Here is a 15,221-nt window from a genome sequence, read left to right as displayed (position 1 = left end):
TAAAGCAAGAAGGAGGAATCCCAGGTAATAGAATAGAAAATGTCAGAGCCAGACCTTTGCTGTGTCTCTAGCTTTGGTCCTTTAGTTTAGAGCTATGGCTCTGTGATAGGCAGTGCCTTAGCTTGTCTAACAAAATGAGTTATTTATTTGTTTGTTTGTTTGTTTGAGTGAGCAGGAATTGGTGTTCATAAATTGTTTGCTCTCAAATCTGATTGCTGGCTTTTTTTGTTTATTAGATAAAATGGGCACACACTTGGCTATTACCTTGATGTTTCTGTATTGACTAATGATACATATTTTAAAATCTAAACAATAGGCATATAATACAGGCAATGGTAATGCAAGCCCTGACAAAATAGTACATTATCTTATTCCTGAATAATTTTAATTCATGTCTTCAAACTGTATTAATAGTGAACATAACATTTGGCAGATTCAGCACATTAATACTTCCAATTCCTTGATGACAAAAAGGTGCCTCATTCTGAACAGCTTATAATTACTCTTCCTGCAGTTAAAACTCTGCTCATCTCTAATGTGTGGAAGTAGCTGGGGTTTTTCATTATGGTTTGCAACTTTCACCCCTATTGGCTGACTGTTAAATGGTGAAAACAGCCAAGAAAAGTGTGTAACATTCTGATTTAAGCAGCTGCCTTAGGTTCTTCTTCATACTAGTTCATGAAGGTGAAGTATGAGAATGAGCTGAGCCTGAGGTTTAGTGAGGCTTTGTAAAAGCCAGCTAGCTTTTGTGAAAATGTGTCAAAGTGTAAGTTCTTTGCTGAAGGTTTCATTGGGGTTTCTTTATAACTGTGGGTAAGGCCAGTTTGATGACAGCTGGTAGCACAGATATGTGATGCAGCCCTTGTGAATGGGGTGGAAGCCAGGAACTAGCCAAGCAAGAAAAAGAAATGGAGCTTGAGTCTCAGCTTCATGTTTTATTCCCTTCATGCTTCATAGCAGCTGTGCCATGCTGATGGTGAAACAGCCAAGGAGCATTTTTGGTGGCCACTAGGATTTTAGGTGGATTTAAATGTTTTATCAGTCATTCCACTCTGGTTTTCCTGAGTGGTTTAATGCAGTGGTGGGAAATGGTAATGAAAATGTTTGGAGCCATATTACAGGTAGGGCCTATCAACTGGTGCAGATAAAGAACCAGCAAGCATTAAAGGGAGTAGAGACTTCTGGTGGTCTGCTGGGGGAGTCCATGGCTTGGTGAAGTCTTCCCCCTGTAGTCCCCTCTGCTTCATGTCCCCCACTTGAGGTGGAGAAGGCTTGGTGTGGCTTTGAAAGCTGAAACTTCTTCCAGTGTGCTGAATGAAAGACTGAGGATGAATGAGGAGCGGCACACAAAACAGTGATGCAGGATTTTAAAAGCTAACATTAATAAATGCATATTGACGCTTTCACTAAATTGAGTAAACATTACTTTTTCATAATGAACTCTCAGTATAAACCTAATACAGAAGAAGGAAGTGTTTAGAAAAACAGCTTGCTGGGGTGGAGACGAAAAGGTGTGCATGCTTTGGGTATGGTGGGTGCTGTGGCTGTTTTTCGAAGTCTCATTTCCACATTGTTAAGAATGGGAGGAGGCATCAAAAACTTCTAAGGAATGGAGGTAGAGAGAAATTCTTGGCAGAGTGGGAATACGTAGCGACACCTTGTCTGCTACTGAATGGTTCCACAGTCATGGTACGTCTGGAAGAGGCACAGTTACAGTTTCTCTTTAGGGCTTTTCTGCTGCCCCTCAGTGCCTCCCCATCTCCTACAACAAATGGTGCTTTCTGAGAACTGGTACAGGCACCAATGCCTACACCACCACTGAATACATACGCTTCCTCTCACAGGTGGATTTGCTGAGTTCTCCAGCTCTTTTCCTGGTCTCTGTGAAGGAAAATCCACACTCATCCCTACTTGCATTTCTCAACCTTGCCTACCCGTTTCCAACATTGGCCCAACTAGAATACTGCCTCATCTCTATCTTGGGTGTCAACGAGATGTCCTCAACAAGGTGAGTATTCTGGGTGTCACGGGGTTTACTTGGATGAGTATATGAGCTCCATGTATCTTTATCCATGCTTCTGTCATGCTTCATCCTTATAGCTATGAAACAGCTGAAGCAGGTGCAGGTAATAGCTGCCTGCATAAGCCATGGAAAGCTGTGTGAGAACTGATGATCCACCGGGCCATGTAATTAATCTACGTGCCATGTAATATGAAACCTGGTCTTCTTCCTCCTTCGTCTCAGAGAAGATGATATGGTACTTTCCTCAGTAACCTATCAACCAACAGCAAACTATCATATCTGCCATTACAGCGGGTGTACTTTCCTGTGTACAGCTCTGACTGGTTTGTTTTGGCAGGTCTTGGATGTTAACACAATTAAATTTAATGGTTACAGTAGGACAAAGGAAGATTGTCTGTTTTTTAGTATTTCCTTCAAGTGCTAGAAAAAATAGCATTTAAATACCATGAATTGTGTAATAAGGGACTACTGCAAACAAATCTTTGTACATCAACTGAAATGTTCAGACCTGGACAATCAGTGGGGTTGTTTAAAATGAGCTTTTATGGTAGCACTGCACTAAGAAACTTCTACTGTTTCTAAGTACATGTACATTTAGTAATTTTTGCTCCTAAAGAATAGCCCAGAATATTTTTGTGTATTTAAAATGGTCAGCAAAGTCATCAAATATATCACTTATAGGATGCTGGACTATCAGATGTTTAAAAGAGCTTGTCTCAAATTGCAGCAGGTCTATATTCCACAGATATTTGCTTCCATGAGGAGATCAACTCATATTGCTTCCAGTCTGAATCTTGGGTCCCTTCACAAAGGAATTTTTATTACTTCTGCTGCATGTGCCCTCTTGCCTCCCATATTATCTGACAGTCCTATTCAATCTCCAACAGCCTTCATAAGCTGGCATTAAATACATGGATAGGGGAGAGGGAAGGGGTGCTTCACCCTACCACATTGCCTTAATTATGTGCAAGGCTTTTGTGTATGGGTTTGTATCCATGTACAAAGCTTAAGCCAGGAACTATCCTACATAGTCCTGTAACTGGATCACATTCATGTACTTTGACCATTGCATTTTTCACTGTTTTCTTCTACTTTCATTCCATTCCAGTCTGGCCATTAATAGGCTGTTTTTAGTTATTTTAAGGGCATATTTGAAACCCAAGTAATCATGTAGAAGGTAATTGTGCTTTAATAGTGAGGACAGAAACGGAGGATAGTCAGCAGTCATTGCATCTGCTTTGTCCTTTAAAATCTTCCTTGTCTTTATTGCCAGGTAGTGAATCAGCAATTCAAACTTGATTCACTTATGATGGATGTCAAAGCAGCTTATTACTCTTCCTAAGTAATTTGTGGCCCCCAGACAAAAGACAGCAGGAACTAAGTAATTAAAAGGAAAAAAAAATTCTTTGCTTTCAATGGTAGGGTATTAGAAAGATGCTTTTATGCTGTCTGTTCCAGTGTGCCAAGGGCAGGTGCTATTCTAAGACAGGGTGGGGAGGGAGGGAACAACTTGTTCTCCTCTGGGGCCAGGGATGTGTTACTTTGTTTGGGATGTGACTGGAACTCCAGTGGTGTGACTCCTAAATGGTGCATAATCCCAGGGGGTTGAAAGAGGCTGTTCCTTGCAGTAAATTGGTGCATATGAATAAGCGTTGGGCACAGGCATGGTATGTGTGCCTCTCCAGGAATGGAATCCAGGTGGTAGCAGCGGTCAGAACTTCCATTATAGGCCTGGAGGAGGCTAAAAACCTCAACTACTGCTGGTGAGCCCTGAGTGTGGCAGAGCTGGCTACAGCTCAGCCCTGGGGGTGGCTCTCTTGTCCATTAATCTACAGTCTTGATAATTTCCGTGTGTGTTGAAGGAAGTCCTGCAGCTGCAGATACTTTAAAATTAATGTAAGAGCCCCAGGAGTTGGTTGGATTGGTACTTCTTCACATACTCTTGGGAATGAAAATCAAAGACTACTGTGTTTCCCATTTGGTGTGGAGAATGACAAAAATGACAGCATACCACCTACAGAAAGTTCAGAAAGTTCTTACTGCCTGGTGTCATCCTTGACAGTCAATCTTTTGGAAGTTTTTCCATTGGCAACTAAAATACCTCTCTAGATTTCTTATTCATTTTTGGGACAAATACACATCTTATGATTTCAGATCTACTTATTTTTTGTATCTTTTTCCTCTTTGAACAAACACGGGAAATGCTTTGTTCTGGGCAGGTCACTTGTTCACTGCACTGAAGTAGACTTTAGTGTCAGTGGTTTATCCCATCTCTTCAGTGTACATGGTTGCCTCTGGAAAATGCAAAATGGCTTCCATCTTTAATATTGGAAAATATTAATAAGCTGTGGAAACAAATTACAATTTCTACCTCGTAGAGTCCACGTGATGTTTTCCCAAGTGTCGGCAACTCCCAGTTTCCCAGATTTAATCACTTTCTTGATTTAACTAGAAGTGGTAGCTGGACATTGGCACATTAGGAACACAAATAATGGATCTCTGCTGCTCTTCCTTCAACATACTTTGCTTCTGGGGAAGCCTGTACCCTATACAAGGATAATGGGGAGAGCAAGAAGGATGACTCTTACTACATTGGTTGCCCAGAAATACCTGGTAAGAAAGCTGGGAAGTAAAGAACATTCAAAAGTGGAGGGCCAGAAACAAAAAAATAGGGGTAAATAGCAAAGTTCTGTCTTCGTTAAGACACTCAAGGAGCTGGGAAGTGGTTAAGTTTGCATGCCCTGGTTTAATGGCCTTGTGGGAGGTACTTGGGACAAGAAGCCAGCTTTCTGTTAAGATTAAAATAGTTGTTTTCTATTCAGGTCCAGATTTAAAAAAAAAAAAAAAAAAAATTGCTGAAAAATTCTAGTAAGATTTCCAAAACTATTAAGATGTAGTTGTACACACTGACCTTATTTTTGCCTTCAGATGCTATCTGTGAGTTATGTCACCAGACATACTGATTTTTCTAAAATTAAATTGTCTCAAAAATATCAGCAAAAATCTTAATCTGCATTACTAATTTGACCTGATGATTTAAAGATTTTGATATTTTATCAAGATGAGCCTACCTTTTTAGGAGCTTTATAAGCTTATCTCAGAGTGAATGGCTAGGGGAATGCTTCTCTTGTTGCAGGACTGTCTTCATGATCTTTTAAAATACTGCAGCTACTTGCCATTAATACCTCTGCTAATAATGGTTTATTTGGCAAAGATATGCAAACAGAAATGCTTCGTTTGTGTCCTTCAGCAGAACTATTGATTAATTCAGGAAAGATTTAGGAGACTTTTTATATTTTTTACAGATTTCTTTCTAAATGTTTAAGTCTGAAAATATTCATAATATTTTTTGCAGTGTTGCAATACTAAAAACCTCATAAAAGTTCTAAGAGAAAAGTTTGTTTCAGTTTTGGGTCTCAGTGTGATACATTGTGGTTATCTCTGTGGCACTGCAAGAGGGTACTGATATTCATTGCTCTTTGTGAAAGAGAGGGAGACTAAATTCTAACCTCGACGGCAGTGATAGTGTCCTTTCTGAAAGTTAGTATAATAGAAAAAAAAAATCTGTATTGTGGTTATGGGCCAGAACAAGCCTCCTACTTACACCTCAAGGTTTTTACCAGCATTTAAACTGTAAAACTTTCTGCTTTCCTGCTTACATAACTCTTCTCTTTCTTTTCTTCCAGACCTGGATTTTATTTCCTGGAACAAAATAACATTTTAGGGTGCTATTAATTTTCAGATTAAACAAGTCATAAAATGTAAATAAGCTTACAAAAGAGCATTTACCTTCTTTTCACAAAGTTGTTAGTATTAGGATTTCTGGATCTTCCTCCCATCATAATTCACTTCTTCCTCTTGGGTGCCTTACAATTAAGGCACTGTTATAGTTATTATACTGGAGCAGGTTGCACAGGGAATGATTGATACTTTAGAATAGAAGGAAGTATAACTTCTTTCTTTAGCCTTAGGCTGAAAGACAAGCACTAATATTTTGGGGTGGTTTTTTGGCCTGTAGATCTCGGACTTGGCATCTTTTGTTCCCATTTGAATAATCAATTCCACATCGAAAACCTTGCATAACTGTGGAATTGTGATGGCTGGACTGTGCAGCTCACTAGCGTTTATGTTTTAAAAGAAATAATAAGGTTTTCCATTCTTCTAAATTCATTCCCCCCTCCCCCTGCCCCTTAGCTGTATTCTGAACAAAAATGCACCATGGCAATCCATTTGTTCATCACCTCCCTTCTTTATACATGAGAATGTTCATGACCCTCCGTGTACTTTTGTACTGGCTATTCCAGTTGATCCTTCCTCATCTTCAAGCAGTGACAACAGGGAGTGAGCTGGTTTGGAGTCAGTATTTCATCTTAGTGATCTGAAACAAATAATCATTTCACAGAAGTTGATGCTGAAGAGCTTGGGATGCTGGAAGGGGAAAGCTGTGTAGCCCAGGATAGTGAGGGAGGGATGCTGGGCATCGGGGGTATCCCTTGCACATGTAAGATACCAGGAGTCAACTAGTCCCCTGCACCAAGAAACCCATTCCCAGTACCTTTCCTCTCTGGATAATTCCAAATATTCCCCTATTTCCTTACAGCACACCTGCTTTTAAACATGTCAGTATGTAAGGAAGGTGCAACAGCATCAGCTGTGAAGGGCAGGCAGGGCTGAAGGGAGCTTGCTGGTTCAGCCAGGGAGATGTGCAGGAACGGGGAGGGGGAAATCAGTGACATATTGGAATTTTCACATTCCCTTAGAAAAAAGAAAGCCCCTGAGACCTGAGAGGAGACTACAAAAGGCATCCATTTCATTTCATATTTCTCACCAATACCTGTGATAGGGCAACCTCAGATATCTGATTGGGAAAACACATATTCAGGTCAGCACATGGGAAGTGTTTGTTGTCAGCTTGCACAGTGAGAATTTAAACCAAAATAGCAAAAAATTCATTCTCTTGGAAGTGATGCTTCAAAGTAGCAGAAGGTATTCTACTATTATTTCTGTTCTTTGTAAACTTTGGTTTTATGGGATTTGCAGTCCAAATGTTATTTGCACGCACTGGATGTCTCCTTAAAAGTTGTTAAAAGAATTAAAAACTGAGGAGTTATCTTTTTCTCAAAAGAATGTCCCTTATACAACTAAAGGAATTCCAACACAAATTTCAGTTTGGTTTTTAGCTTTGTAATGTGCCAGAGGTACCTTTTGACTTCTCTAGGCTTAATCTTTCTCTCTCTCCTAGGAGCTGATGCAGCAGAACGATATTAGCTACGTACTGAATGCCAGCAATACTTGTCCGAAGCCTGATTTTATTCCAGAATCCCATTTCCTCAGAGTGCCCGTGAATGACAGCTTTTGTGAGAAAATTTTGCCTTGGTTGGATAAATCAGTCGATTTTATAGGTGAGAAGAAAATTTAAATTCTTTCTCTCTCTCAGTTTTTTGACTCCTCTGTGTGTCTGCCTTGCTGTTATGGTTGGAGAAGCCCTGAATGCTTTCTGGGTGGTATGAAAATACCCTTGGGATCTGTGTACATGATCAGCATCGCTTTATAAGCACAGAAGCAAAATAACACAGCAAAGTAACATTCTGCCACTGCATGTTCCAGCATGACAGAACAAAAACACTTAAGAGCACAACTCTGCTTTCAGGCAATCTGGTAGAATCCCAATATATGTCTGCAGAGAGTGAATTAGAAATTTGGACATACAGCTTCTGTCCTGACCTGTGAGAAGTGAGCTAGCCAAATTTGAACTGGCCAGATTGTTCCATCATGAATGCTTGCTTGTTACTTGTATATAAAATTAGAAACAATTACCTTTCCCAGACATCTAAATAGGGTGGTTTATGTGCACATTAAATTGAGGTATACTGTAACTGTGGTATGTTTCCTGTGTGTGTTATGCTTTTTCTATACTTAGTGCTGTACAGTGCTGGAGAAAAGAAGTGATTTTTTTGTTAAAAGCTTCCATGAGATTTGTAATTAGCAGTTAATTTGGAAGTTTTGAATAATTTTAAATAACATTGCTTTCTTTGCAAACTTTTCATCATGGTAAAATGCTGCCGACTTTGACTCTTGCCAATTTCTTTGCTATGTAGAAAAAGCAAAAGCATCAAATGGCCATGTGTTAGTGCACTGTTTAGCTGGGATATCTCGCTCTGCCACAATTGCTATTGCCTATATCATGAAGAGAATGGATATGTCCTTAGATGAAGCTTACAGGTAAGAAGAAATTTCCTTTTCATACTAATTCTTGTCCCTGTGTGCTTATTTTATAGTGAATGATAAAATGTTATAGGACCAAGGGTAGAAGCAGACATTTTACCTGGTAGTTCACTGTCCTCTGCACACTCTTGTTTGAAGTATAAGACTTCCTCCAGAAAAAAATTAATGGTGTTGAATAGACATCACACAGCTCATATTAACTGCCCACCTGCAAAATGGACTTTGCTCCAAGTAGGCAAATACATGGAATGTAAACTGCCTATTAAATGTATGTATATTCTCCTGGTTCCAGCCAGGAAAGGGTGGGAGCTTGTGCAAGCTGATATTCCAGGTTATCATGTCAGCTCGACGATTCCTTAGCACTGTTGGCTCTTTCACAAATTTAAAAAAAACACTAATAAAAAATGCAAGTTTTGTTTGACATTTTTCATGTGCTTGCCTGCATTTGTGCTAGTATATACACATATACACAAGTACACCTTTCCATTTTTCTCACGCTGGTTTTAATGACTGCACACTCATCTTCTGTACACTTCCCCAGAGAGATTACATTTTTAATAATATTTAATTTTCCCAGTGACATATGTGTGTTTGTACTACATTTAGCTCCTCAAGGTTTCTTCCCTTGTTAATTCTTTTGTCCAGGAAGGTTTCTTTAAAAAAACCCCAAAACCAGAGGAGGAGGGATTTGGGCAGCTTTCTGCTTTGCAGCCTGTAAAAGCAGAGTATTTATTTAGCTATGTTGCAAATCAGACAGGTAGGAAGTATGCTTTTGTATTTAACTTTGAAGTATATGACATGATTTCTATTACTTAGGTCTTTCATACATTTAGAATTCTGGTTCAGCTAAACATTTTCAGTATCATTACACCTTCTCCATATTCAACCCAGTACATGACTGCGTGCTTGGATTGGCACACCTGTGCCAGTCAGGCTGCTTCCTACAGGACCCAAAAATAGGTGAATTTTTCTAGGGATTTTGCTTTCCTGTTGCCCTTTACTGCTGAACACCTACAGGACTTGAGAGAATGTTCTTTGTTTTAATGCTGCATTTGCACCTTTCTGTTTTTCTTTTTGATTATCATATCAGTGGTCAATACCAGCGTGGGGTAGGAATTGCTGGAACTTGCTGGATAAGGTCAAAATCTATCATGGCTCTTTGTCTTGCCTGACAGTGATAAACAGGGTAGGAAGTGCTCACTGCAGTAACAACAGCATGAGAGAAGTGAAAGGAATATGTGATGTCATCCCTTGGAATGATGCAGAAGGTGTCCATTCTCTGTAGCACATGGGAGACAGGCTCTTGGCTAAAACTCACATGTTGTTCATGCAAAACTTGAGGAGCTCTTAACTCCAGTCAGAAACCAAGGTAGCAAAGATCCCACTGATGAAGTAAATACGGAAAATGATGCACTCAAATCATTTGTGGACATCCTGAAGAGTTAAAAAAATGCTTTCTTCCCCACCCACTTTTTAGCCACCTTTAAGTAGCTATAGAGACAATTGACAGCATCCAGCATTATTTTGCTTAAAACTGCCTTTTTTTAACTCCATCCTCAAGTTACTTGTGCTTGACTGAACCCTAGTCCAAGCTAAGTTAAGAACAGGCTGTAGACATTCACAACATTCGCTTGAGGGTTATCTTAGGTCTGAGCAGCAGGTTCTTTAAGTAATTCTTGGTTTTTTGTCCCTTCTTACCAGATTTGTGAAAGAAAAGAGGCCGACTATTTCTCCCAACTTCAATTTCCTGGGCCAGCTTTTGGACTTTGAGAAAAAGATAAAAAACCAGACTGGTCAGCCTGGACATATTAGTAAGTTGAAACTTCTGCATTTGGAAAAAAGCAGCGAGCACATGCAGGTCCCGGAAGGAGGGCAGAGCAGCCTCTCCATGAAGCAGCTCTGCATCACTGCTACCTCCGAGATTGTGGAACAGAAACCCACGGACTGTGGCAGTGCCCCATGCGGGCACCTGTCCCCTCTGGAAGATGGCCCACTGGTGCAGGGCATAAATGGACTGCACGTCTCCCTGGATAAGGTGGAAGACAGCAACCGGCTGAAGCGCTCTTTTTCTCTGGATATCAAATCTGTGTCCTACTCATCAAGCAGCAACTGCGTGACTGCGTCAGTTCAGGGCTTTGCCTCCTCTGAAGACACCCTGGAATACTACAAACATGCAACTGCTTTAGAGGGTAGCAGCAAGTTGTGTCAGTTCTCACCTGTCCAAGAAGTGTCGGAGCAGACCCCAGAAACCAGCCCTGACAAAGAGGAAGCAAACCCTCCCAAAAAATCCCAGAACACGTGGCAGCTGGACAGCCAGGGCAAACGGCAACATCTGGGGAGAGCCAGTGGCAGTGCCACCACTCAGCGGTCACTCCTGTACCCCCTCCACCGGAGTGGGAGCATGGAAGACAACTACCAAACGAACTTCTTGTTTGGTCTCTCCACCAGCCAGCAGCATTTGGCAAAGTCTGCTGCTGGGCTGGGCCTCAAAGGCTGGCACTCGGACATCTTGGCTCCTCAGACATCGGCTACATCCCTGACCAACAGCTGGTATTTTGCAGCCGAGTCCTCACATTTCTACTCTGCCTCAGCCATCTACGGGAACAGCGCCGCTTACTCTGCCTACAGCTGCAGCCAGCTGCCCACGGGCTGCGAGCAGGCCTGCGCTGTGCGCAGGAGGGCAAAGCAGGGGGACCGAGGGGACTCCAGGAGGAGCTGGCACGAGGAAAGCTCTTTTGAAAAGCAGTTTAAGCGCAGAAGCTGCCAGATGGAGTTTGGGGAGAGCATCATGTCAGACAATAGATCCAGAGAAGAACTGGGGAAAGTAGGCAGTCAGTCAAGTTTTTCAGGCAGCATGGAAATCATTGAAGTGTCCTGAGGGGCAGCAGGCTTGTGTGACTGTATCAGAGTTGCTTCCCTCTCCAGGCTGCTCCCCCAGCATTTGAGAGATCCCTGTAAATCTGAAACTGTGTGTAAAAAGGTGGGGGGAGGGAAGAACCTTGAGGCTTCAGTGTGAATGCAGCAAAAGGTTAGCACCGCAAAGAAATGACGGGCAAGCGTCTGCCCGAGGACACCAGATGTACCACTGGGTTTTTCTCCTCTCCTCTCCTGAAGAAGGGCAGAACACTTCAAAGGTCTTTCCCTGATAGAGGAAGCAATTGTATGCAATGGATTGCACAGCATTTCAGTGGGTTTTATAAAGGAAGCTCTCTTGGCATCAACCTTGCTCTGGTTCCACTGAAACACGTTCCTACCTGTCAAAACTAGTTTTGTTCTCCCCTCCTCATGCCCCATATGTTCACCAGTGCACCTTAGCCCTGACACTGAGCCAACCTCTGGAGGGAGACCTTTTTTCTCTAAGAAAGGAGACTGGGAGCAATTCCAAAGGACATAGGGACTGGTTACAGCAAAGCTTGTCTGAACACACATTTCAGACAAATGTAAATACTGGTGTAACTATTGTTCTAATGGATAGGCTTTAAGTGATTTGCTAGAGAGCTGCTTCAGAGAAAAAAACAGTACCTCAAAAATATAAAAAACAAACTAGGGCTTTATGGCTGCCACATGCTGGTAGTCAGTTCATCAGCAATGTGAACAAGTAACAACTAGCCACATTTGATTATTTTTTTTAAAGCTGTCTACGCACAACTGTTTCAGTTGGTTCAGCAGCAATGCCTAAAAGAAGATGAATGAACCATACTTAGGACTGTTTCCCCCAGTCTTTTGATACAGTATTCGTATTTTTTATATTAAGCTGGCTTCTGGGAGAGGGGTAGTTGCTTTGGCTTCTAAGCTGTAATGGAGTGGTTGATAGGTAGGGTTACATGCAAGAGAAGTGGCTGCTACAGGTGGCCACAACATGCTTTTCTTGCCAGTTAATAATTCAATAGGAGGCTCTTGAAGGCTTTTTTGGTTTGGGGTTTTTTGTTTTGTTTTATTTGGGTTTTTTTTGTGGTTTTTAAGATAAAAATGGGGTAGGCTTTTATCCTTAACTGAGCAGTACCACTGAGGAACTGCTCTTCATTTATGGTCCCGGTCCTACATGGGGTGGGGGCAATGCAAGTAGTTGGGTTTTATTCCATTCCAACATGGATTGAGACTGGCTTCTCATTAGTTTTGCTGACTTCATCAGATAAAGGGAAGTCTGGCTGGCTGCCCAAGGAAAACAGAAGGGGGCTCCAGTGTCCCATCTCATAGTGTGTGTGAAGGAAAGGGGGTTTGAGAAGGGACAGCTTTCCATTAAGGGAAGCCACTCCCCTCCCACACTCACAGCTTCAGAGGAACTCGATCCTGGCCATTGTTCTCTGTCCCAGTGTAGGATCTTGGTTTCCCAGCATGCTGATGTGTGATTTGTCTGCAGATGCTCAAGGCTGTACCGTGTCCTCCCTCATCACTCCAGAGAAGATGCCAATGTGAGGAGGTGCCACATCCCTGCTGACAAGGGGGTGTTTCACTGAAGATTAGGCACAGCCCTTCTCATGTTGTTTTTGACAGCAACCCAGCTTCTTCCCCTCCAGCTCCCATTCCTGCGGTAGCTGGGCTGCCCTGCTCACGTTGCTGCAAGAGATTTGTGGTCAGTGAGGGGTGGTACCAGAGGCACTGAGTAAAGCTTCATCCTTCATGCTCTGAGGGAAGCTGCACATGTCTTACCTCGGTCTTTCCCAGCTTCCCCTCAGAAAATGTGTATTGAGGGGAAACTATATTTTTTTTGTCCCATTTCAGTGCAGGCAGCTGAAAATTGTACATCACATGAAACAAACACTTAAACCCTGGCCAACAGCTTTAAAAAAAAATTTGTCAGCAGCAACCTGAAGCCCTAATTCAAGTGAGCAGCTTGGGTTATTTTAGGGGTTTTTTTACTGTAAGTTTAGTTAGTTTGTGACTCAAATCTCAGGTTTTACTATATTGAAAAGTGGAGAAGATTTTGTCATTGATATGTTTTGTGGCTAGGATGTGACTTTAATTTCCTACGGTGGACTGTTGAAAATAGCACTGAAAGCTACAGCATTGATTAACTTAATCCTAAAAAGTGCAAAAGGCACAGAGAGAGACAGCACCAGGAGGCTCTGTTTGGGCTGTGTGTACGAGATATTGGAAGAAGAGGTAGCCCAGGCAAGGGACAGGTTGACATCACACATATCAGGTGTTCATTAAACATACTGGCACTTGTCTCTGTTTATGTATCAGGTGAAAACAATTACATTACAACTCTTTTCAGCATATATATACACATATTCTGTGTGTATATACCTATGTAAACAGTTTAACAGTGCTTCCTCCAGGAAAAGCCCATGTCTGTGATTTAAACCAGTTAATGGGGGTTAACACATATCAATCCCTGAAGACAGAAACAGATTCTTCCTATCTTTTGTGCTCCTTCAGACATGTGTGTTCCCCCCTTCTCTATGTTTGGGTTTTGGGTCTTCTCCTGTGTTTGGGGTTTGTTTGCTTGATTGCCCTCTGAGGAACTGAAATCTGGTCTTGTGGCTCCTTGTGATTTCCAGTACACTCTAGTCCCTGAATGAATCAAAGCTGTAGGTTTGGTATTTTCAGGGGATAAGTCCCCACAGGAGGAAGCCTTAACCCCATGTCCCACACAGGGTGGTGCCCTGGCTCCTATCTAAACTAGAGTCCTGTCCCTGAACAATACTGGAAATGGTTTGTAGAAGTCTGGAAGGCAAAGTGGAGGATGTGAGAGGGGAAATGTGTACATGTTCAATATGAATATAATCTGTGGCCATTGGTGTATGGCATACTTGGCATATTTGGTTTATGGCAAGCTATTCAAATGGTTCAGAGAGATGTGAGTTTCTCATCTTGTTGTGTCATGAGAATTACCTGTATGTATGATGAAATAAAATCAGAAATGGTACCTGTTTATATAGAAGGGCTGAGGAAGGAGTTGTGGAGTGTGCATTACCTGCCTGCAGTACAACCTGCTCCTAAGTAGGCAGGACGAGCAGGGGGCTTGTCCTTTATCATACATACCCTTCTCTGCAGCTGTGCCTGCTCATGAATTACATGGCTTGAGCAGCTTTGCACCACTTGTCACAAGCAGCCATGATTTTATAGCACCAGTAACCATTTAGGCCTCTTACCTGTTCCTGAATACCCCACCTCTTCTGCTCCCTTGAAGAGCAACAGTGGCACTTCTCTGCATGTAACACAATAACAATGTCTAATACAGTTTTGAGTAACCTGTTCCTCAGGCAGCTGCGTTAGTCTTGTTGAAGCAAGTATTTCAAATGGATTAAGTTACCTAGAATGATCCCCCTGGTTTGGTTTTTTTTTTTTTGCCTCCCATACTTCTTATTTGAAGATTAATGTAATTACTTGTTTAAATACTTGTTTTGACTGATTCTGTCAGTCTTGAAGCATGCAGAGCAAGTTGTGCTTGCTGAGATTGGAGTACGCCCCTCATTGCTGCTTCAGAGAATAGCTCATACAAACTACAATGTTTGTGTAACAGCATCTTCAAACTCAGGTGCAGTAGCAGAAGGTTTTTCTTTTCTTAAAAAGAGAATATCAAAGCATAATCCCAGAGAGGGAAATGCAGAATTCTTAGCCTCCCTAAAAGAAACTAAACCATCAGCCAGAGCACAAGTAACAACCTATGTGAGTTTCTGTGCTTATTTTCTACAAACAAGATGTAGCAACTCTTACACAGAAACCTGCCTCAGATAGAGTCCATCCATCACCACCTCAGACCTTCCCTGGCTTTGGGGACTGCTGGGTGAGCAGTTCTCCTTCACAGAATCAGAATCACAGAATACTGAGTTGGAAGGGACCCACAAGGGGTGAATGGCCCATACAGGGATCAAACCCACAACTTTGTCATTATTAGCACCACTTTCTAACCAACAGAGCTAATCTCAGGGTTCCTGTGGATCAGGCTGTCCCGTGCAGGCTCACGTATTGAAGAAGTTAAAACCTAACTGTGGCAGCTAAAAGCAAGCCAACAGCCGCCACAGAA

At 41.9% G+C, this 15,221-nt stretch overlaps 1 protein-coding gene across 4 annotated transcripts in view; it reads left to right on the top strand.

The window, feature by feature from the left end:
- DUSP16 (dual specificity phosphatase 16) overlaps nt 1–14,146 on the top strand; it is a 62,053-nt gene extending 47,907 nt beyond the window's left edge. For all 4 annotated transcript variants that reach the window (XM_017832846.1, XM_017832844.1, XM_017832847.1 and 1 more), the window contains 4 exons: nt 1,845–2,008; nt 7,266–7,425; nt 8,122–8,245; nt 9,950–14,146. In XM_017832846.1, the coding sequence (XP_017688335.1) occupies nt 1,845–2,008; nt 7,266–7,425; nt 8,122–8,245; nt 9,950–11,126 (1,625 nt within the window). In that variant the 3' untranslated portion in view covers nt 11,127–14,146. The remainder of the gene's footprint in view (nt 1–1,844; nt 2,009–7,265; nt 7,426–8,121; nt 8,246–9,949) is intronic.
- The last annotated feature ends 1,075 nt before the right edge of the window (nt 14,147–15,221 follow it).

Source organism: Lepidothrix coronata, unplaced genomic scaffold, assembly GCF_001604755.1.
Source record: "Lepidothrix coronata isolate B3197 unplaced genomic scaffold, Lepidothrix_coronata-1.0 Scaffold208, whole genome shotgun sequence".
In the NCBI taxonomy this organism is placed as follows: Eukaryota; Metazoa; Chordata; class Aves; order Passeriformes; family Pipridae; genus Lepidothrix; species Lepidothrix coronata.
This window is presented reverse-complemented; position numbering and strand designations above follow the sequence as displayed.